The sequence below is a fragment of the Xenopus laevis genome, chromosome 4S (genome assembly GCF_017654675.1).
Source record: "Xenopus laevis strain J_2021 chromosome 4S, Xenopus_laevis_v10.1, whole genome shotgun sequence".
In the NCBI taxonomy this organism is placed as follows: domain Eukaryota; kingdom Metazoa; phylum Chordata; class Amphibia; order Anura; family Pipidae; genus Xenopus; species Xenopus laevis.
In genome coordinates, this window is record NC_054378.1 from 130,180,517 (window position 1) to 130,203,588 (window position 23,072).

The 23,072-nt window shown below is 43.3% G+C and overlaps 2 protein-coding genes and 1 long non-coding RNA gene across 5 annotated transcripts in view; 2 read left to right on the top strand and 1 right to left on the bottom strand.

The window, feature by feature from the left end:
* The first annotated feature begins 38 nt into the window (after window positions 1–38).
* Window positions 39–14,232, top strand: actr8.S (ARP8 actin related protein 8 homolog S homeolog). The gene is given in 14 exon segments (NM_001087256.1): window positions 39–104; window positions 1,190–1,384; window positions 1,628–1,798; window positions 2,363–2,473; window positions 3,977–4,081; window positions 5,767–5,940; window positions 6,226–6,319; window positions 7,654–7,786; window positions 9,211–9,364; window positions 9,517–9,612; window positions 10,241–10,381; window positions 10,608–10,863; window positions 11,643–11,806; window positions 13,996–14,232. Coding segments are annotated over 13 exon segments (1,854 nt in total). The 5' UTR covers window positions 39–104; window positions 1,190–1,273; the 3' UTR covers window positions 14,140–14,232.
* A 2,143-nt stretch (window positions 14,233–16,375) lies between these two features.
* On the top strand, window positions 16,376–20,255 carry LOC121393409. The gene is made up of 2 exons (XR_005961061.1): window positions 16,376–17,063; window positions 17,672–20,255. It is a non-coding gene; the product is annotated as an uncharacterized LOC121393409 (long non-coding RNA).
* LOC108704388 (voltage-dependent L-type calcium channel subunit alpha-1D) overlaps window positions 19,163–23,072 on the bottom strand; it is a 147,779-nt gene continuing 143,869 nt past the window's right edge. For all 3 annotated transcript variants that reach the window (XM_041561867.1, XM_041561866.1, XM_041561868.1), the window contains 2 exons: window positions 21,736–22,059; window positions 19,163–21,402 (listed from right to left, as the gene is read on the bottom strand). In XM_041561867.1, coding sequence (XP_041417801.1) covers window positions 21,106–21,402; window positions 21,736–22,059 — 621 coding nt within the window. In that variant the 3' untranslated portion in view covers window positions 19,163–21,105. The remainder of the gene's footprint in view (window positions 21,403–21,735; window positions 22,060–23,072) is intronic.

Sequence of the window (23,072 nt, forward strand, 5' to 3'; positions counted from 1 at the left end):
CTCCACGTGACTGTGAGGGAACTGTGTAGTGGCGGAAATGTGAGGGCTGTGTGGGAAAGTGTCGCCGCCGAATGTGAGGTCCTGTCTCTGTCCCCGGGTGAGACGTAAGTAACTGCCCCAGTCTTTATTTACTGCTCAGTCTGAAGCTCTGGACTTTATTATTCCTCTTTCTCAAGAGATTCTTCTCATTCATTTCTGCCTCAGTCTGTAATTGTATCCGTGGGACTTGTGTCTAATTATCTCCTTCTTTTCCCTCATCCCAGGGGTCGGCTCCTTCTTTTCCCTCATCCCAGGGGTCGGCTCCTTCTTTTCCCTCATCCCAGGGGTCGGCTCCTTATTTTCCCCCATGCAAGGGGTCGGCTCCTTATTTCCCCCCATCCCAGGGGTCGGCTCCTTATTTTCCCCCATCCAAGGGGTCGGCTCCTTATTTCCCCCCATCCCAGGGGTCGGCTCCTTATTTTCCCCCATCTCAGGGGTCGGCTCCTTATTTTCCCCCATCCCAGGGGTCGGCTCCTTATTTTCCCCCATCCCAGGGGTCGGCTTCTTATTTTCCCCCATTCCAGGGGTCGGCTCCTTATTTTCCCCCATCTCAGGGGTCGGCTCCTTATTTTCCCCCATCCCAGGGGTCGGCTCCTTATTTTCCCCCATCCCAGGGGTCGGCTCCTTATTTTCCCCCATCCCAGGGGTCGGCTTCTTATTTTCCCCCATCCCAGGGGTCGGCTCCTTATTTCCCCCCATCCCAGGGGTCGGCTCCTTATTTTCCCCCATCTCAGGGGTCGGCTCCTTATTTTCCCCCATCCCAGGGGTCGGCTCCTTATTTTCCCCCATCCCAGGGGTCGGCTCCTTATTTTCCCCAATCCCAGGGGTCGGCTCCTTATTTTCCCCCATTCCAGGGGTCGGCTCCTTATTTTCCTCCATCCCAGGGGTCGGCTCCTTATTTTCCCCAATCCCAGGGGTCGGCTCCTTATTTTCCCCCATTCCAGGGGTCGGCTCCTTATTTTCCTCCATCCCAGGGGTCGGCTCCTTATTTTCCTCCATCCCAGGAAGTAGTTCTCTAATGCCCCATGTGTACCCAGAGGACAGTCCTCCTCTGCCCTTATTGCCCGTTCTTGTATCTTATTGCCCCTGACTGTGCCCGGCTTGTTGCCCTCTCTGCAGCCCATTTATTCTGTACCTTCTAATCCCCCAGGTTACCCCTGTGCCCCCCAGTCGGTGGGGGTGTAGCCCTGAGCTGCCCGTGTTTATGCCCGGGGGGTGGGCACAGACTGTTGCCATGACTCAGGCTGAGAAGTCAGAAGCAGAGAATGGGAAAGAGAAGGAGAAGGAGCAGCGGGGGGTGAAGAGGCCGATTGTGCCGGCGGCGGTACCTGAGCCCCCCCAGGATGTAAGTGGGGGGGGGGGTGGAGTCTAATAAAGGGGGGTAAGACTGTGACCAGAGAGAGGGGATGTGGGGAACTATTAAATGGGTAGGAATAAAGGGGTGCCAGGGGGTAAAATGTTGTTACATTTAAGTAGGAATCCTGTGGCCCTCCAGTCTTTAAACATCTATTTAACTGCAGCTTGAGGGCCACATCCCTCCCTCCTGCCATTTAGTCTAATACTGACGACTGTTCCATCTGTTCTGCAGCCGATACAAAGTGATTTCATTGTGGTAATCCATCCGGGATCCAACTCCCTGCGCATCGGCAGAGCCACCGACACCCAACCCGCCGGCATCCCCCACCTCATAGCCCGGAGGCACAAGCAAGCCGGCCAGCCCACGTACAGAGACAAGTGGCTCCTGAGAGACGGACTGAGTGTAAGCGGCTGATTGGTTCATAGCAATGTGGCTGGTGCTGCACTCGCTGTCCCAAAGTGACTCCTGGAGCTGCTTTACTGGTGTAGCTGCTAATTTGCTCCAGTGCAGTTCCCAGAGCAACCAGTTTAACTGCAAATTTCAATATGTATATTCAACAGATTCTTCCACCATCCTATGTTGATGGTGAGATCTCCTTTCCTCCCCACCAATGAATCGCTCATTCCCCCTCTCTTGGTAGGGAATCCCATAACCTGACTGTCCTTACAGTAAAGAACCCCTTCCTATGCTGATAGTGAGATCTCCTTTCCTCCCCACCAATGAATCACTCATTCCCCCTCTCTTGGTAGGGAATCCCATAACCTGACTGTCCTTACAGTAAAGAACCCCTTCCTATGCTGATGGTAAAATCTCCTTTCCTCCCCACCAATGAATCACTCATTCCCCCTCTCTTGGTAGGGAATCCCATAACCTGACTGTCCTTACAGTAAAGAACCCCTTCCTATGCTGATGGTAAAATCTCCTTTCTTGCAGTTTTAGCATCATAAAGTGTATTATGTTTTGTAGAAACCAGAAAGCAATGAACAAAGACAAAACGGGTTAAAAATGGTGGATCAGGCAATTTGGTCCAAGAAAATGTCCAATGGAACCAGGCGGATCCCAGTGATGCCGGAGCAGGTAAGTGATACCCTGTAAATAAGAGAAGCCAATATTGACTGTCACTTGGAGATATTTCTGGTCACATTCTGGTTGCATTCAAGAACAAAGAAGTCCCTACCATTTATCCTTAGCTCCTCCTTATGTCCCAGTCAGCTCTTTGTATACGTTCCCAGCAATATCAATGGATCGCAGAAAATCTGATTTAGATTAATAGGCATGTAAACCCAAATGTATTGTCTAATGAAAGAAAATGTAATCTTCCCAATATCCATTCATTCCTCATTCTCACTGGGTTTATAGTTCTGTGTAACTGTCATTGTGTCTGTCCCTTTCTCTTCTCTGCACTGCTGCTTCTGACTCCTGATACAACTTCCCAATATCCATTCATTCCTCATTCTCACTGGGTTTATAGTTCTGTGTAACTGTCATTGTGTCTGTCCCTTTCTCTTCTCTGCACTGCTGCTTCTGACTCCTGATACAACTTCCCAATATCCATTCATTCCTCATTCTCACTGGGTTTATAGTTCTGTGTAACTGTCATTGTGTCTGTCCCTTTCTCTGCACTGCTGCCTCTGACTCCTGATACAACTTCCCAATATCCATTCATTCCTCATTCTCACTGGGTTTATAGTTCTGTGTAACTGTCATTGTGTCTGTCCCTTTCTCTTCTCTGCACTGCTGCCTCTGACTCCTGATACAACTTCCCAATATCCATTCATTCCTCATTCTCACTGGGTTTATAGTTCTGTGTAACTGTCATTGTGTCTGTCCCTTTCTCTGCACTGCTGCCTCTGACTCCTGATACAACTTCCCAATATCCATTCATTCCTCATTCTCACTGGGTTTATAGTTCTGTGTAACTGTCATTGTGTCTTTCCCTTTCTCTGCACTGCTGCCTCTGACTCCTGATACAACTTCCCAATATCCATTCATTCCTCATTCTCACTGGGTTTATAGTTCTGTGTAACTGTCATTGTGTCTGTCCCTTTCTCTTCTCTGCACTGCTGCCTCTGACTCCTGATACAACTTCCCAATATCCATTCATTCCTCATTCTCACTGGGTTTATAGTTCTGTGTAACTGTCATTGTGTCTGTCCCTTTCTCTGCACTGCTGCCTCTGACTCCTGATACAACTCCCCAATATCCATTCATTCCTCATTCTCACTGGGTTTATAGTTCTGTGTAACTGTCATTGTGTCTGTCCCTTTCTCTTCTCTGCACTGCTGCTTCTGACTCCTGATACAACTTCCCAATATCCATTCATTCCTCATTCTCACTGGGTTTATAGTTCTGTGTAACTGTCATTGTGTCTGTCCCTTTCTCTGCACTGCTGCCTCTGACTCCTGATACAACTTCCCAATATCCATTCATTCCTCATTCTCACTGGGTTTATAGTTCTGTGTAACTGTCAGTGTGTCTGTCTCTTCTCTGCACTGCCGCTCCTGTCTGTGTACCATTCAGTAGTAGTTTCTGTGCATCTTGGAAGCAATTTCCCACAATAAATTAAATTTCCTCTTTTAGGCTCGAGCTTACAATAAGCAAATCCGACCAGCAATTTTGGATCATGATTCCGGTGCTAAATGGACTGACACGTCACATCAACCAGAATATCTTGTAGGCGAAGAGGTAGGTTTCTGGGTTGGATGTCCCTTAAAACCACCACTCCGCTACAAATGTCACTTCACTGAGCCTATGGGCCCTGCAGATACAGTAGCGCAGTTGAAAGTGGTGTTTCACCTTAAAGTTGAAGAAAAACTATACCCCTCACGCAATGTAGGTCTCTATAAAAAATATATTGCATAAAACAGCTCCTGTGTAAAACCCTGCTTCATGTAAATAAACCATTTTCATAATAATATACTATTCTAGCAGTATTTGCCATTAGGTAATCATAAATAATAAAACTGCCATTCTAAAAAATAAGGGCCGCCCCCTGGGATCGTACAATTCACTGTGCACACAAACTATACTTGTTAGGTCACATGAGCCAATTAAGAGTTCAGTCTTTTGCTTCCACATTTCTTCCTGTTACAGTTAGAGCTGCAGTATTTCTGGTCAGGTGATCTCTTCCTGTTACAGTTAGAGCTGCAGTATTTCTGGTCAGGTGACCTCTTCCTGTTACAGTTAGAGCTGCGGTATTTCTGGCCAGGTGATCTCTTCCTGTTACAGTTAGAGCTGCAGTATTTCTGGTCAGGTGATCTCTTACTGTTACAGTTAGAGCTGCAGTATTTCTGGTCAGATGATCTCTACCTGTTACAGTTAGAGCTGCAGTATTTCTGGTCAGGTGATCTCTTACTGTTACAGTTAGAGTTGCAGTATTTTTGGTCAGGTGATCTATGAGGCAGCACACAGACTATCACTAAATGGGGGCTCAAGGCAAGAGATGTAAAAGGGCAAAATTGACTTAAATATATATTCCAGTTTGGTAAGATTCTTTAATATGCCACTTAATTTAATATAAATTAAGCTCAAGTCTTCATTTTGGGGGTATAGTTTCCCTTTTCCTATGTTATAGAATTGTCAATTCTAAGCAACTTTTTAATTTGTTGTCATTATTTGTCTTCAATAGTTTTTGAATTATTTGCCTTCTATTTCTAACTCTTTCCAGCTTTCAAATTGGGGTCACTGACCCTCCATCTAAAAACAAACAAATGCTCTGTAAGGCTACAAATGTATCGTTATTGCTACTTTTTATTCCTCATCTTTCTATTCAGGCCTCTCCTATTCATATTCCAGTCTCTTTTTCAAATCAGTGCATGGTTGCTAGGGGAATTTGGATCCTAGCAACCAGACTGCTGAAATTGCAAACTGAAGAGCTGCTGAATAAAAAGCTAAATAAGTCAAAAACCACAAATAATAAAAAATGAAAACCAATTGCAAATTGTCTCGGAATATCCCTCTCTACATCATACTAACAATGTAAAGGTGAACAACCCCTTTAAAGCTGGACCTATGGGAAGTGCTGTTGATTTGACCAGGTCGGAAAATAAACGGTTCTTTGACTAATCCTATAGTTGGCCACATACATGGGACAGGGTGGGTGGGTGCCCAGATCTCGTTCTTACACAGCCCAACGGATATTAAAAAAGCTTAAGTTCTGTATTTTAAATCATAATATCCCTCTTAGTGGCACTTCTCCTGCCCAACAACCCCAGCTTAATCATCCATTCCTTATAACTAATATCTCCATGCCCTTTATTTGCTTCATCGATCTTTCTGTACTTTCCTCTACTTTTCTCTAGTTTCATAATAACCTTTATACAATCCTGTAGGACACTTTGCATTAACTTGTGGGGTCTCTGTTCCATCAGGCATTGTACGTGAATCCAGCAGACTGCTACAATCTTCACTCTCCCATTCAGCGGGGCCAGTTAAATATTCACTCCGGACCTGGAGGGTCTCTCACTGCTGTACTGACTGATCTGGAAACCATTTGGTCACATGTCCTACAGAAAATGCTGGAAATCCAACTGAAAGATCTGAAGGTAGGTGAGATCACATACATTCTCATTGACTGTCTACAAAGCACTATTAAAGGGGAAATGCACCTACTTTTAGTATGTTATACACTCTCAGGACAAACAAAGGGATTTTATTGGGTTTTTGAATAATTTACCTTTCTATTCTGACTTTTTAATCTGTTGCAAACCAAGCAAATAATTCAGTTAATTTAGATATGTCTGCCCTTTATCTCTGTGACTTCCCTGGTGAGTGTCTGTGTCCTTGAATTGGCCATGCAATCAGGGTAAGAGACATTGGCTATGTTTCAGTATTACAGGTGCATATTGCTGATCCCAGACATCTATAACCGACAGCATGTGAAGGAGATGGTTAATATGTTACTGATGAAGATGGGCTTTTCAGGTAGGTGCATCAAAACAAAGAATATTGGACCAGGTTCAGTTTCTCTGCAACCTTTTTTTATGCATTTATCAGGCAAATACATAGGTCGGTATTCTTTATACTGTAGATGCATATACTTTTTCAGCTTTGGCTGCTATGAAATTACTATTTATGGAGAAGAAATTGCTGTGTTAACAGGAGGTGTTGTGACATTTAAAAGACAACCCCGTTTTGTGTCCTATGGCAGGGGTCCCCAACCGCTGGGCCGCGGCCCAAAAACGGGCCACGGACACTCCTGCACTGGGCGGCCGAGCCCAGTGCATAAAAACGAGGCGCGCCAAATTTGCTGCTGACCTGCCGACCCCTCGGCAGAAGTAACTCCTCTTCCAGCTGTATCATTCAACTGGCTTCTGCTACACTGTTTCAGTAGTTAGAACTAGTGGTGCCAAGAATATAAACACACAGATACTACCATTGCTTTCACTATTGTGTTTTGAGTCCTTAAAGGAGACCTAAAGCCTAGCTAAAGAAGTAGGTAGAAATGTTGTACATGATGTTTTGTGCTTCTGTACCAGCCCAAGGCAACCACAGCCCTTTAGCAGTAAAGATCTGTGTCTCCAAAGATGCCCCAGTAGCTCCCCATCTTCTTTTCTGCTGATTCACTGATTCACATGCTCTGTGCTGCTGTCACTTACTGAGCTTAGGGAGCCACTCACAATATACAGTACACATAGAATAGAAATGTCACAATATAAGGCTGATTAGCAATTAATACACATAATTACTACATGGCAGCACAGAAACCAGTGCAATTAGCATCAGAATTTAATAATCAGCAAACCTGTAGCATCAGCTTATATTACAGCCAGGGAAGCTCATTTTCTGCTGGATAATTAGTGACGAGCCCTAAGCTTAGCTTCTCAACAGCCAATCAGAGCCCACTGAGCATGTGAGTGTCACAGACACTTTCCAAGATGGTGACCCCCTGTGACAAGTTTGAAGTCCTGGATCATTGCTGCTATTGACAAGCTCAAACTTTAGCCTCGTGCAATAAGTTCACTATATAAAATAGGACATTTTTAGCCACATTCATTTTTGGAGTTTAGTTCTCCTTTAAAATATGAAACGTGGCTGTGGGTCAGTTTAAAATGCTGCATGTTGTATAACAGGGACTGTTGTAACCACATCATTAAACAGCCATGTGTTCCATTGGGCTTATAGTCTACATTAGCTGCTTGCAGTATATGGGATCAAGCATTTGCTGTAGATCAGATTAAAACTCCTGTTGCACAAAAGCAGTTTCCAATTTGTTACATAGAAAAGCCTGATGTTTGTGCTGATGCTCTGGGTCGCAGGTGTCATTGTTCATCAGGAGTCCGTTTGCGCGGCGTACGGCAGTGGTTTGAGCAGCGCTTGTGTCGTGGATATTGGGGATCAGAAGACGAGCGTGTGTTGCGTGGAGGACGGGATCTCCCATAGGAACACCAGGTCAGTGTGTTGGGACACGATACTGATATATGGAGATAAATAATAGATTAATGGATCCCCTTGTTTCTCTCTGTCTGGTTGTTTCTTGTAATTAATTATTTTAATGCAATGACATATTTTAACGCTGCTGTTCTGTCCTCCAAAAGGGATACTGTCACGGGAAAACATTTTTTTTTAAAAAAACACATCAGTTAATAGTGCTGCTCCAGCCGAATTCTGCACTGACATCCATTTCTCAAAAGAGCAAACAGGTTTTTTTATATTCAATTTTCAAATCAGACATGGGGCTAGACATATTGTCAGTTTCCCAGCTGCCCCCACTCATGTGACTTGTGCTCTAATAAAACTGTAGTCACTCTCTTTACTGCTGTACTGCAAGTTGGAGTGATATCACCCCCTTCCCCCCAGCAGCCTAACAAAAGTACAATGAGAAGGTAACCAGATAGCAGCTCCCTAACACAAGATAACAGCTGCCTGGTAGATCTAAGAACAGCACTCAATAGTAAAATCCAGGTCCCACTGAGACACATTCAGTTACATTGAGTAGAAGAAACAACAGCCTGCCAGAAAGCAGTTCCATCCTAAAGTGCTGGCTCTTTCTGAAATCACATGACCAGGCAAAATGAGCTGAGATGCACCTACACACCAATATTACAACTAAATACACTTGCTGCTTCAGGAATGACATTTTATATTGTACAGTGAATTATTTGCAGTGTAAACAGTGTCATTTAGAAATAAAAATGACCGAATCCTTCCTTTTCCCAATCCCTCTGTTACTTATCTGACCACTAGATGGCGCTGCTGTATTAGTATAAACCAATAGTATAGCGCAACCAATATGAAGGGTTTTATGGTAACTTGCTTTAACTGTTCCTGTACCTCTGAGACCAATTTAGGGCATTTTTCATTAGGGATGCACCAAATCCACTATTTTGGATTCGGCCGGACCCCCGAATCCTTCATGAAAGATTCGACCGAATACGAATCCTAATTTGCATATGCAAATTAGAGGTGTGAAGGGGGGGAAAATGTTACTTCCTTGTTTTGTGACAAAAAGTCATGCGATTTCCCTCCCCGTCCCTAATTTGCATATGTAAATTAGGATTCGGTTCGGCCAGGCAGAAGGATTCGACCGAATACTGCTCAAAAAGGCCGAATCCTGGATTCGGTGCATCCCTATTTTTTATAAATAATGTCCATTTGCAGATTTGACCAAATTTCTTATTTGCTCACTATTTGGCACCAGGGAAGTAACATTTGGGCAGGCAGAATGCACAGAAGTGATATAGAACCTAATAAACACATCCTTTTATTTTCCTACCTCTGCTATTATGCAATATATGTCGTATCAGTATTACTCCCACTGACCCCATTTGCAGCAGTGAGATAAAGCAGTGACATATGGGCTGTTTCTCCCCCAGGCTGTGTTTGGCATACGGTGGCAGTGACATCACAAGATGTCTCTTCTGGCTGATGCAGAGAGCTGGCTTTCCCTATCGAGAGTGCCAGCTGTCTAATAACCTGGACTGTCTCGTCCTGCAGCAGCTGAAGGAGAGCTTTGCGCATCTAGATCAGGTGGGTTTAACTAGAATTGTAATTGTCATTGTTGGGTTTAGTGTTGGAACCACTGTGGCCCCCTGTGCGTGGAAACCAGTTGGAGTTGGGGCCCAACTGCTTTGACGCTCAGAGCCAACATTTTGCTTAACATGTTGATTTTATTAACACAGGATATTTCGGGACTTCAGGACCATGAATTTCAGGTTCGACACCCGGGGTCTCCTGCTTTGCTCTACCAACTGAGACTTGGAGATGAGAAGCTGCAGGTAAGTTAAAGGATAAGAAAACCTTAAAAATGAGGGAATGAAAAATTGATGAGGGGGCTATTCTACGCACTTTTGCAATGTACATTCATTATTTATTTTGTTTTAATTCAAAGATATTACGGGATACATGTACAGTTAATATGAATGAATTTTGTTACAACAGCGCCACCTGCTGGTCAGTTTCCCACCAGTCTGACCAGCAAGTAGTCAAGGAAGTTGTCAGGAGAAAGAAAGAGGCTGATGTTCTTCTGCTTAGGAAAGATGTGAGAAAGGTTTCTAATTTTATTCCTAAGCAGAAGAACATCAGCCTCTTTCTTTCTCCTGACAACTTCCTTGACTACTTGCTGGTCAGACTGGTGGGAAACTGACCAGCAGGTGGCGCTGTTGTAACACAATTCATTCATATTAACAGTACATGTATCCCTTAATATCTTGAAAGTAAAAATAAATCAATAATGAATGTAATTTGCAAAAGTGCTTAGAATAACCCCCTCATCAGCTTTACATTCACTTATTTTTAGGTTTACTTTAAAGGGGCTGAATGGCAAGTGGAACAGAGGTTGCAGCCATAATGGGGGCGATTCTGGTGGTGGCAGCTAAACTGTCGTCTCTTTGTTGTCCTGCACAGGCACCAATTGCGCTCTTCTATCCGGCCACATTTGGGATAGTGGAGCAGAAAATGATTTTCACGCAGCACCGATCGCACAGCGACCCCGAAGATCCACATGATGAACATTACCTGCTGGCAACGCAGAGCAAACAGGAACAGGTACTGCCTCTACCTGTGTAACCAGAGCCCACTCACATCTATAATGGGCTCCTTGCTAGAATATTCCATGGAGTTCTCCTAACTGCATCTACAAGTCGTCCCCTTTGTGAATAGGGCACAATCTGCTCCGATCTGTGGGACCTGTATATAAATGCATTGCTGCTTTATCTGCCTAGATCTGGGGTGACCTGTATATAAATGCGTTGCTGCTTTATCTCATGTATAGGCAGCTAAAGCAGCAGCTGACCGGAAGGCCTTGCCCAAGACCAGTCTGTATGATGAGAGTCGGGGTCAGGATATCTCCGAGAGGTCTCATATGCAAGAGTCAGAGCTTGGGTCGTCTCAGAATGAATGCATGATCTCTGGGAATGACTCGGAAGAGCCACTGGCAGCCATGTTTAGCAGGAAAACTGCAGCTTCTCAGTTTGATGGGAAAGCACTGGGTCTGGACAAAGCCATTCTTCACAGTATAGACTGCTGTGGTAAGCACCCCCAAATCTCTTCCCGTCTTTGGCTATTCTGCCCTTATGTCTGTATTTCACTTAAAGGGGAACTGACATGAAAATGATGATGTAATATAAGGTCCATCATACTGAAATCAGAAACTTTCTAAATACAATCAATTGAATATTCTTCATTGTTTCTGAAATAATCAAGTTTATCTTCACTATTCCTCTCTCAGCATCTGTTTCTCTTCATTCTCTCTTCATGCAGCAGTTGGGTGTCAGATATTCACTGACAGTTACATCCAATATATCTTATAGGGGGGCTCCTTTTGCCTAGAAGATGTATTAGAGGTCACTCTATTAAACTCACCAGACATCATGTCTCTCTACATGCAGGATTTGTGCAAAAGGCAGTTATTTTGTTAGATTTTGTTTGTACTGGAATCAGTTATTTGAGTGAGCTCTAATACATCTGCTAGGAAAGGAGCATAAACTTGATTATTTCAGAAATGATGCAGAATATTTAATTGATTGTATTTAAAAAGTTTCTTATTTCAGTATTAAGTCTCTCAGCCTTTCCATTTGAAGTTCTTTGCTTTGCCCATGTAATATGTTGTGCCTCAGATCTAGTAATGCGTAACTCCCGCCATGCATACATTGTGGTCATTCCAATACTAAAGTATGTGATCACCCTGAATCCTGACAAAGCAACGGTTTAGTGTGTCTGTGGTATGGCAAACCTGACACAGATACATAGTGAGAACCCACAGTGCAGCATTTTGGCAGAGCTGTAACCTTTCCCTGTTCCTTTGCAGCCTCCGACGACACCAAGAAGAAGATGTACAGCTCCGTCCTGGTGGTGGGAGGGGGGTTAATGTTCCGTAGAGCCCAGCAGTTTCTGCAGCATCGCATTCTCAACAAAATGCCCCCCTCGTTTCGGAGAGTAGTTGAAAATGTAGAGGTGATCACTAGGCCTAAGGTAATAACCATGGAGTGTGTCTGTGGGTCTTTGTGCACATGGGTTTGTGTAAAAAGAACCAAATCTAAATTCTCCTCTGTATCCTTGTAAATCCATTTTGCACAGCTGGAAAATAGAGAGTTAATTAGTAAGTAACAAACCCTGCTTTGTTTCCAGTGTAATTTGTGCACAGAATAATTATTTGCTTAATTTGTGTAAAGCAACAACTCCCTACAATGTAAAGCAACATTCCCAGCCAAGGAGCTGCCATGCTGCCCCAGTTATGTGGAGAAGAGGAGAGCCTGTATATAAAAGAGGAGAGCCTGTATATAAAAGAGGAGAGCCTGTATATAAAAGAGGAGAGCCTGTATATAAAAGAGGAGAGCCTGTATATAAAAGAGGAGAGCCTGTATATAAAAAGAGGAGAGCCTGTATATAAAGAGGAGAGCCTGTATATAAAAGAGGAGAGCCTGTATATAAAGAGGAGAGCCTGTATATAAAAGAGGAGAGCCTGTATATAAAAGAGGAGAGCCTGTATATAAAAAAAGGAGACCCTGTATATAAAAGAGGAGAGCCTGTATATATAAAAGAGGAGAGCCTGTATATAAAAGAGGAGAGCCTGTATATAAAAGAGGAGAGCCCTGTATATAAAAGAGGGAGAGCCTGTATATATAAAGAGGAGAGCCTGTATATAAAAAGGAGACCCTGTATATAAAAGAGGAGAGCCTGTATATAAAAGAGGAGAGCCTGTATATAAAAAGAGGAGAGCCTGTATATAAAAAGAGGAGAGCCTGTATATAAAAAGAGGAGAGCCTGTATATAAAAGAGGAGAGCCTGTATATAAAAGAGGAGAGCCTGTATATAAAAAAGAGGAGAGCCTGTATATGAAAAAAAAAGGAGACCCTGTATATAAAAGAGGAGAGCCTGTATATAAAAGAGGAGAGCCTGTATATAAAAGAGGAGAGCCTGTATATAAAAAGAGGAGAGCCTGTATATAAAAGAGGAGAGCCTGTATATAAAGAGGAGAGCCTGTATATAAAAGAGGAGAGCCTGTATATAAAAAGAGGAGAGCCTGTATATAAAAAAAGGAGACCTGTATATAAAAGAGGAGAGCCTGTATATATAAAAGAGGAGAGGCCTGTAATAAAAAAGAGGAGAGCCTGTATATATAAAAGAGGAGAGCCTGTATATATAAAAAGAGGGAGCCTGTATATATAAAAGAGGAGAGCCTGTATATAAAAAGAGGAGGCCTGTATATAAAAGAGGAGAGCCTGTATATAAAAGAGGAGAGCCTGTATATAAAAGAGGAGAGCCTGTATATAAAAAAGAGGAGAGCCTGTATATAAAAAGAGGAGAGCCTGTATATAAAAAAGAGGAGAGCCTGTATATAAAAAAGAGGAGAGCCTGATATAAAAAAGAGGAGAGCCTGTATATAAAAAAGAGGAGAAGCCTGTATATAAAAAAGAGGAGAGCTGTATATAAAAAAGAGGAGAGCCTGTATATAAAAAGAGGAGAGCCTGTATATAAAAAAGAGGAGAGCCTGTATATAAAAAAGAGGAGAGCCTGTATATAAAAAAGAGGAGAGCCTGTATATAAAAAAGAGGAGAGCCTGTATATAAAAAAGAGGAGACACTGTATATAAAAAAGAGGAGACCCTGTATATAAAAAAGAGGAGACCCTGTATATAAAAAAGAGGAGAGCCTGTATAAAAAAGTCTGATTGGACTCTCATAAGGTTTAGCTGTGGAAGTGGAGCCATTACATGGAGCTATTAGAATGTGTTTGGTAGGAAATAGGGAGGCACCTAATACACTATTTTGGATTCGGCCAAACCCCTGAATCCTTCGAGAAAGATTCGGCCGAATACCGAACCCGAATCCTAATTTGCATATTCAAATTAGGGGTGGGAAGGGGAAAACATTTTTTACTTCCTTGTTTGTTGACAAAAAGTCATGTGATTTACCTCCCCGCCCCTAATTTGCATATGCGGATTTGGTTCGGCCGGGCAGAAGGATTCGGCTGAATCCGAATCCTGCTGAAAAAGGCCGAATACTGGACAAATCCTGAACCGAATCCTGGATTCAGTGCATCCCTAATAGGAAATTGAAATAGAGGCGGGGGAGATACTTCCCTGCCAAAATGTAGCATCACATGTGAGTGACTTTCCCATATGCTGACGCTCCATTGCTTAAGATTCTTATTTCTCTGCAGGACATGGACCCTCGCCTGATCGCATGGAGAGGGGGGGCGCTGTTAGCCTGTCTCGACACCACCCAGGAGCTGTGGATCTACCAACGGGAATGGCAGAGGTTTGGCACCCGCATGTTACGGGAACGCGCTGCGTTTGTCTGGTGACGCCATTCACTCCCTATTGGCCGTGTTTGTTTTTTAGGTTATTTATCATCTGCTCCGTTTCTATTGTACAAATAAATAGGATTTTCTATCGTCCATTGCTTTCCTCTGAGATTTTACTATTAAAGGCATGGGTATCGTGACATTTACTTTTTAATATGAGTCAGAAGTTCTACTCCCACCCCCCCCAACTGGCCTTCAGACTGGGCCCCCTTAGCTCATAACAAGGTTACAGATATATAGAAACATTGGGGTGTCACCCTGCTATAGTTCCAGGGGTACCCAGGGTACAAATAATCACTCACCCCAAATCTCCCCCTAACTGACCTTCAGACTGGGCCCCCTTAGCTCATAACAAGGTTACAGATATATAGAAACATTGGGGTGTCACCCTGCTATAGTTCCAGGGGTACCCAGGGTACAAATAAGCACTCACCCCAAATCTCCTCCTAACTGACCTTCAGACTGGGCCCCCTTAGCTCATAACAAGGTTACAGATATATAGAAACATTGGGGTAACAGTCACCCTGCTATAGTTCCAGGGGTACCCAGGGTACAAATAAACACTCACCCCAAATCTCTCCCTAACTGGCCTTCAGACTGGGCCCCTTAGCTCATAACAAGGTTACAGATATATAGAAACATTGGGGTAACAGTCACCCTGCTATAGTTCCAGGGGTACCCAGGGTACAAATAAACACTCACCCTAAATCTCCCCCTAACTGACCTTCAGACTGGGCCCCCTTGGCTCATAACAAGGTTACAGATATATAGAAACATTAACATAGTAAATTAGGTTGAAAGACCTACTGGTAAATAACACATTAGAGAGATTATTATATGATCCCCTTATATATTTATACATAGTTATCATATCTCCCCTTAAGCGCCTCTTCTCCAGAGTGAACATCCCCAATTTGGCCAGTCTTTCCTCATAGCTAAGATTTTCCCTTTACCAGCTTAGTTGCCCTTCTCTGTCCCCTCTCTAATACAATAATGTCCTGTTTGAGTGATGGAGACAAAACTGTACGGCATATTCTAGATGGGGCCTTACCAGTGCTCTATACAGTGGGACCCCCTCCTCCCGTGACTCTCTGCCCCATTTAATACAAGTCAAGACCTTATTTGCCCTTGATGCTGCTGACTGGCATTGCTTGCTACAGACAAGTTTATTATCTACAAGGACTCCAAGCTCCGTCTCCATTATGGATTTGGATTCACTGTCCACATTTCTAATAATTGAATCCCCTATAACTACATAACCCAGCGACATCTCTCACATGTAAATACCGCCTGGAACTGCTGCTCCAACACCACATATATATGTGACACTAATTGACACCAGCAAACCCACTTACACTTATATTTACACTGGTACTTACAGTCTCCTGAGTGCAATTACTCACAAACGCCTTTTTGGTTTTAAGGTTTTTAACGCTGCTTAACACTTAGGGGCAAATTTACTTAAGGTCGAATATCCAGGGTTAATTAACCCTCTAAATTCGACTGCCGAATTGAAATCCTTCGACTTCGAATATCGAATTTGAAGGATTTACCGCAAATAGTTTGTTCGAACAAAAAATCGTTTGATCGAACGATTAAAACCTTCGAATCGTTCCATTCGAAGGATTTTAATCCATGGATCGAACGATTTTTCTTCGACCAAAAAATACTTAGGGGCCGATTCACTAACTTCAAGTGAAGGATTCGAAGTAAAAAAACTTCTTATTTCGAAGTGTTTTTTGGGCTACTTCGACCATCGAATGGGCTACTACGACCTTCGACTACGACTTCGAATCGAACTATTCGAACTAAAAATTGTTCGACCATTCGATAGTCGAAGTACTGTCTCTTTAAGAAAAAACTTCGACCCCCTATTTCGCCATCTAAAAGCTACCGAAGTCAATGTTAGTCTATGGGGAAGGTCCCCATAGGCTTGGCTAACTTTTTTTGATCGAAGGATATTCCTTAGATCGTTGGATTAAAATCCAAATTTTATCTTTCGATCGAAGGAATAATCCTTCGATCGTTCGATCGCACTATTTGTGCTAAAATCCTTCGACTTCGATATTCGAAGTCGAAGGATTTTAATTCCCAGTCGAATATCGAGGGTTAATTAACCCTCGATATTCGACCCTTTGTGAATCAGCCCCTTAGAAAGCCTATGGGGACCTTCCCCATAGGCTAACATTGACTTTTTTTTTTAAAGAGACAGTACTTCGACTATCGAATAGTCGAACGATTTTTAGTTCGAATCGAAATCGTAGTCGAAGGTCGAAGTAGCCACAAAAAAAAACATTCGAAATTCAAAGTTTTTTTCCTCTGTTCCTTCACTCGAGCTAAGTAAATGGGCCCCTTAGATCACACTTAACACTCGCTGTGCAGTCACAGACTTATTGAGGTTTCAAACGAAAGGTTTTCACCAGGATTATCCCGAGTGCTGGGGTGTGTGAGTTTTCGTTGGAATGTTTCAAACCAAGAACTCAAAGCCTGATCAGAATTTACCTGATTAACTCCTCCCCCTTAATTAGCAGAAAGAGGCAACTTGTTACCTGCAGTAAAATAACAGCCCCTTGTTAACATTAAAAAAAAAAATTCCCTTTAGAATGCAAGGGTAGCTTTTAACCATAGGGCCAATGGGGAACCTGCCCAGAGCCCACTGATTGGGGGAGCTCACTGTTCCATTGCTATCGCTCCTACTGCCCTACTTACCCCCAACGCACTTCTGTTCTCCCCACATGGCCATCTTGGATTTTTGTGCAGATTATGGAGCAGGAGAGAGTTCCAAGCAGCTGTGGGAGCACAAGAAGAGACGGAAACTTTGCTACTGGGATACTACAAGTGTAATGTTTTCAATCTATCTACTGTATGGAGTTACTGGAATGCGTATTGGCCAGTTCTGTAGTGATTATACCGGCACAGCTGGGGTAATTATGCTCATTTATTTTCTGTAGTATTCCATTTTGTACAGTAATTTTGCAGTAATTTTGCCCACCATTTGGCTCTTTGCCCAGGGCTCATCAAGTCCGTATAACAGCCACGTTAGAATAATGTAGAGAGAGTGATAATCTGAGACAATTTGCAGTTGGTTTTCAGTTTTTATTATTATCATGAAGTAGCGGAGGAAGTCGTCAGGAGAGAGAGGCTGCTCCGATGTTCTTCTCTTCAGGACAAACATTAGAACTTTCCCCACATCTTTCCTAGAAGAACCTCAGAGCAGCCTCTTCTATTTATGGTCTGAAACTGACCAGCAGGCGGCGCTGGTGTAACAAGATTTATTCATATTAATGTTACACGTATCTCTTAATATCTTGGAATTAAAAAAAATATATATATAAGTTGCAAAAGTGATTAGAAATTACAATATCACTTTTATCAATTTTTTTTTATTCAGAAAAGAAAAGTAATACCAGGGAAACCATAATAAAATGTTTATTTTCGTTTTTTCGTTTATTTTCATTTTCGTGTTTTTGGATCTGAACTGATTTCAACTTCCTGGAATCCACCCGGTGTCCCACCTCATTATTCTCCCCAGTGGAACTACAAGGACAAGTACCGCCGGGGACTTTCTGCTGCCAGAGGTAGTTTATTAAAGAAGATTCATGGCTTTTATTCACTTCCATATGGGCAGACAATCATGATCCACCATGTCTGGCTTCTTGTATTTATATAAAGATTCTGTTGTTGGCACATCCCAGACAGAGAGAGGGAGATGGAGGGAGGGGAAGTAGAGCAGGAAAGATCCTCCAAACATAAGGCAAATATATAGGGCCCCATTATACTTATAAATTCATGTTGTGCAATATAAACTAAATCTAAAGTTTAATTGTTCCTATCTTTCTCTATTGTCTCTATCTTACTCTGTCTCCATCTTGCCCTAGAGTTTGTCTTGTCCTACTGTCTCCATCTTGCCCTACTGTCTCTGTTTTGCCCAGCTGTCTCCATCTTCTCCTATTGTCTCCATCTTGTCCCGCTGTCTCCGTCTTGTCCTGCTGTCTCCAGCTTGCCCTATTGTCTTAATTTTGCCCAACTGTCTCCGTCTTTCCCTGTTGTTTCCATTTTGCCCTGCTGAGTTCATCTTGGCCTAGTGTCTCCATCTTGGCCTAGTGTCTCCATCTTGGCCTAGTGTCTCCATCTTGGCCTAGTGTCTCCATCTTGGCCTAGTGTCTCCATCTTGGCCTACTGTCTCCATCTTGGCCTACTGTCTCCATCTTGGCCTACTGTCTGCATTTTGTCCTACTGTCTCCATATTGCCCGTTTCCATCTTGCCCTGCTGTCTCAACTTGTCCTGCTGTCTCCATCTTGCCTTACTCTGTTTATCTTGTCCTAGGTGGATGTAGTGTGGGGTTTGGATGGGTCAGAGGGACATAGATTCCCATGTTTGTAACCTCAAAATATAGCCCTGGTAAAGATGGATTAGGCTGAGTTGTGACTGCATTGCTGACTGTTTGAGCTGTTAAACTTAATTCACTTGGATGGACTACCCCTGTGGCAAGTGGTAAGTGCCCATGTCTTGCAGCTCCTGGCACTTTATAGCCTGTGTGTGTGAATGACACATAAGCCAGAGTGGGGTCCAGGGAGCACCCATGTGCTGAATCCACTTACTCTCTGCAACTCTGAATTGAGTGCAAGGTGCAGTTCTTCATTCCAGTCTCAGGGTGGAGGTGGCAATGGCACCTTTTTGCCCCTATATGTTGTAAATGAGACCTTCACTATCTTGGATATAAAATGATTGACCTAATCATGTGGAATTTTTGAAAAATTGTGGCTTGCTCCAACTAGATGGCGACAAGGGCATGGCAAGGTCAGAGGAGATGAGAGGATTTCGGCACAGCCTGGGAAAGTAAGTGGGTGCAGGATGATAAGGCAAGAAGAAGAGAAAAATCTTTGTACAGAGAAGGTTCCAGGATGGAGGCACTGGCAAAGGAAGAGACATGAAGAAATGTCGGGCAGAGAAGAGTGAGGCACAAGAGGCAAATATAGGCAGGGGAATATTAGGGAAAGGAGGAAACAAAGACAATAGGGCTCAATGGAGCAGTTGCGATTTTATTATGCTGCATTGTGGGTAAAAAAACAGCGACAGAATTACTCTTGTACACTGACCTTGTAGGGCTCGTACATGAACTCTAACATCAAGGAGGACAGAGACCACATTAAAGAGAATTTAGACAGGTGATACCTGTGTTCAATATGGACGGAGACAATTCCTTTGAGAAGACAATTTAGAGACAATTTCAGGGAGGTGGGTACAATGGCAGGTTAAGATGGCGGAAGGGGGGGGGGGGGTAGAGGCAGAATAATGAGAAAGATGAGCCAATAACAGAACAGCAGCACTAGGAAGAGAATCATTGTGGCCCAGCGAGCTGCACGGGAACAGGACTATCCCTGGGAAATGAATGTGACAATGTCTGATTGCACCCCCAAAACTCAGTGCTAGGAGGGCCCCATTACCAGGGGATCCAGTCACAGCAGCAGAGGATACCAGGATATTCGACCAATCAAATCAATCCAAAAAGATCATAGGTACGAGCCCTCCCACAGATCAGTAAAGTGATGGGTTTTATGTTTATGTTTTTAATTGGTTTCCAAAACAAATACTTATTCCCCAATTATCCAAAGCCAAGTGTGAGTCCGTGCATTATGGGTCGATGGCGGTCGCACCATCAGTACCGCCGACTGGAATGTAAGAAGTTAAATCTCTCAGAAATTGAGCAATTTCTCCGTTCAATATGCAAAAATACCAGCTGCTCTAGCGACGGAAACATGACATTTTTATATAGAACTCTTCAGGAAAAACGTAGAATTCAAAAAATAAAATCAGTGAATTTCAATAAAATCATCATCTTTTTGGTAAATATTCTCTGCAGATTAGAAAGTTTCACAGCTTAATGACAAATCCTAAAAATAAAGCACTCGTTAATCATCGTCTGTAACATTTGCATATCTGGAAAGATCCGTTCGTTTCATTAGACATAAAATATTTCTCTCACAAAATCTTTCAAGTCTCCCTCTGATCAGAACCCGGAGCGTTACTCCCCCCGAGACGCCTCTAGAATTTCCAGGAGAAACAACAACAACAAAAAAAATAATCCTTTTGAAAATGTTTCCCCCCCCCCCCATGACATTAAATAAGAACCCATAAATATTGCTGTGAAACGGCACATGGATTACAAAATATAGAACATCTCTTTACAAATACAAACTGCCGTATTTACAGGAACCTGGGCGGCCCTTAGTGATTGATACAGTTCACCCGTTCCAAGTGAGATTCTTCCAGTGTTTTTAGAAAAGATTCGCCCGAATGGAAACTCCTTGAGTGACAGATGAAGGTTCATTAGAAACGAATGAGGACGATGCAAGTGATATTGTTTCTATGGTGATATATCCCGGAAGGAACTGTCCTAAGTAGACCTTTTTCATCGCTAAAGCGTAGACGCTCAAGATCAGATGGAGACCCCAGTTCCAGGCCTGAGACTCACCATTGGGTTGGTTGCTGGTGGTGCAACTGTACAGTATCTGCCCTCTCTGAGCTCCCAAAACCTGACTCACACTCAGTAGTTGCATTGCAATGTGCCTCAAGACCTTTCTTCTCAAATGGATTTGGTGAGGTTTCTGATATGATATTCATGGCAGTGGTAACTTCGTTGTCATTTTGATTGTCATCACCAAATTTCATGGATCTCCTCTCATGCCCCTTTGTTCATCTCTGGGGTATATTATAGCCACAGCCGCAATCCACAAACCCCACCTCACTCCCTTCCAACCACAAGCACTGAAATTCACAGCCAGGACCGAATGAGGATCCGGTGACCTTCCATTAGTGCTTAAATTCCCCACGTCCTCACCAAGCCACCAGCTTCTTCCAAGACGGACAACACGGAGAGACTTCCTTCACTGCCAGTGCCGAGTATCAGCTGATTGTCCGACACTTCTCTGAGATAAACAATCCCCAAACCATTGTAGTGAATACTATAATGTGGTTATACAGATCATCTCATCGGCTAAGTCTTCTTCATATTTAATAGGTTCTGGCTCTTCATCACTATAGCCCGGCCCATATTCCTGAAGTTCATAGTCTCTCCTGGTTAGAATAGGAAACGTATTGCCCCCTGCTGACCCGTTCCGGATGCTCCCGTTGAGGAGGTTGCTCGCTGCACTTTCCATCTCGTCGATAGTCATGTCACACGCGTTGGCAATCTCATGTTTGGTGGCCGATACAAACTTGGGGTCCTTGGCGTAACGTCCTAGACCTTCGGAGATAAGAACCTGAAATAGAAACAAACTGAGTCAAACACCGGGAGGCTGAGGCAGCACAGAAATTGGGAAGGATTTAGGAGGCCCGGAGAGCTGCATGGATAAATGGTTTCAATACCAATAACACCTATTTTGGGGAGGTGTTGCAACTTCATACAATGCAATCGACACCCAATGTCCTTCCTTTCCCTCCTTACTGAGTCATTACAGTCATTGGGCCCCTCGGGTCCCCAGCATAGATGGAACAGGTTTATTGATGCATCTGGTGCACAGGAAACGCCATTCCTTCAAATGGAACCTTTGTTTCTGTGCCAAATGCATGGAATACGCCTGAGCGCAACTCACCGCTTCTACCAGACTGTCTGCGCTTCTCTGCTTGTCGCTGAGTTTGTTGTTGTGGAAGTCGCCCGGCACGGTCAGATTGGACTGAGCAAATGTCTGGTAAGAAATGTCACTGTTGTCCGAGTACCAGGAGCTTCTCTGCAGGGAGGGGAGGCTGCCGTTCATCTGCTCCTTGGATTCCGCACGGTCGACGCGGATGAGGGGGGTGTAGAAAGGGGTGCGGTCCCTGTTGTTCGGGGTGCCTGGGGGCGTTGCCCATGATCTTGTAGAGCGACACGGAGAGTGTTTTTGGGCTTTGCTGGAATCTAAACCTGCGACGGCCATGATCTGACACGGGAAAAGCTTGTGTTAGTACATAAGCAGCTCTGATAGACACTTCAGCTGTTAATGGAGAAAACATATATCGCATGATATTATATATAAAATGCTACAGCCACTGCCCAGCCGCCCAATAACTGGGTGCAAGTCTGTGTCTTGACGCACTGTGGGAACCCAGGAATTACCCTCCCATCTAGGGTGACAGTAGCTACAGGGTCCCCACTTCCAATAGACACACACATATATATATATTATTATTATTAACATGTATTTATGTAGCACCAACATATTGCGTAGCACTGTGTATATATATATATATATATATATATATATATATATATATATATACACACACATGAGAAGGGGCAGGACAGGTGCAGTGGTGCTCAGTGCCACTATGTGAAGGTGCATGCTTGTACACAAAAACCTTTAAAGGAACAGTTCAGTATAAAAATAAAAACTGGGTAAAGAGATAAATAAAAAATGTATCTAATATAGTTAGTTAGGCAAAAATGTAATGTATAAAGGCTGGAGTGACTGGATGTGTAACATAATAGCCAGAACACTACTTCCTGTCTCTTGCTTTCCACTGATTGGTTACCAGGCAGGAACCAATCAGAGACTTGAGGGGAGGCCACATGGGCCATAACTGTTGCTTTTGAATCTGAGCTGAATGCTGAGGATCAATTACAAACTCACTGAACAGTTATGTCCCATGTGGCCCCCCTTATAGTCACTGACTAACTCAGAGTTAGAGAGCTGAAAAGCAGGAAGTAGTGTCTGACTGACTGACTACTTGCTGGTCAGACTGGTGGGAAACTGACCAGCAGGTGTCGCTGTTGTAACAAAATATATTCATATTAACAGCACATGTATCCCTTAATATCTTGGAATAAAAAGAAAATAAATAATGAATGTACATTGCAAAAATGCTTAGAATAGCTCCCTCTTCATTTATACATTCACTTATTTTAAAGGTTTACTTATCCTTTAATGAAAAGCATCGACACACCCCCTTGTGA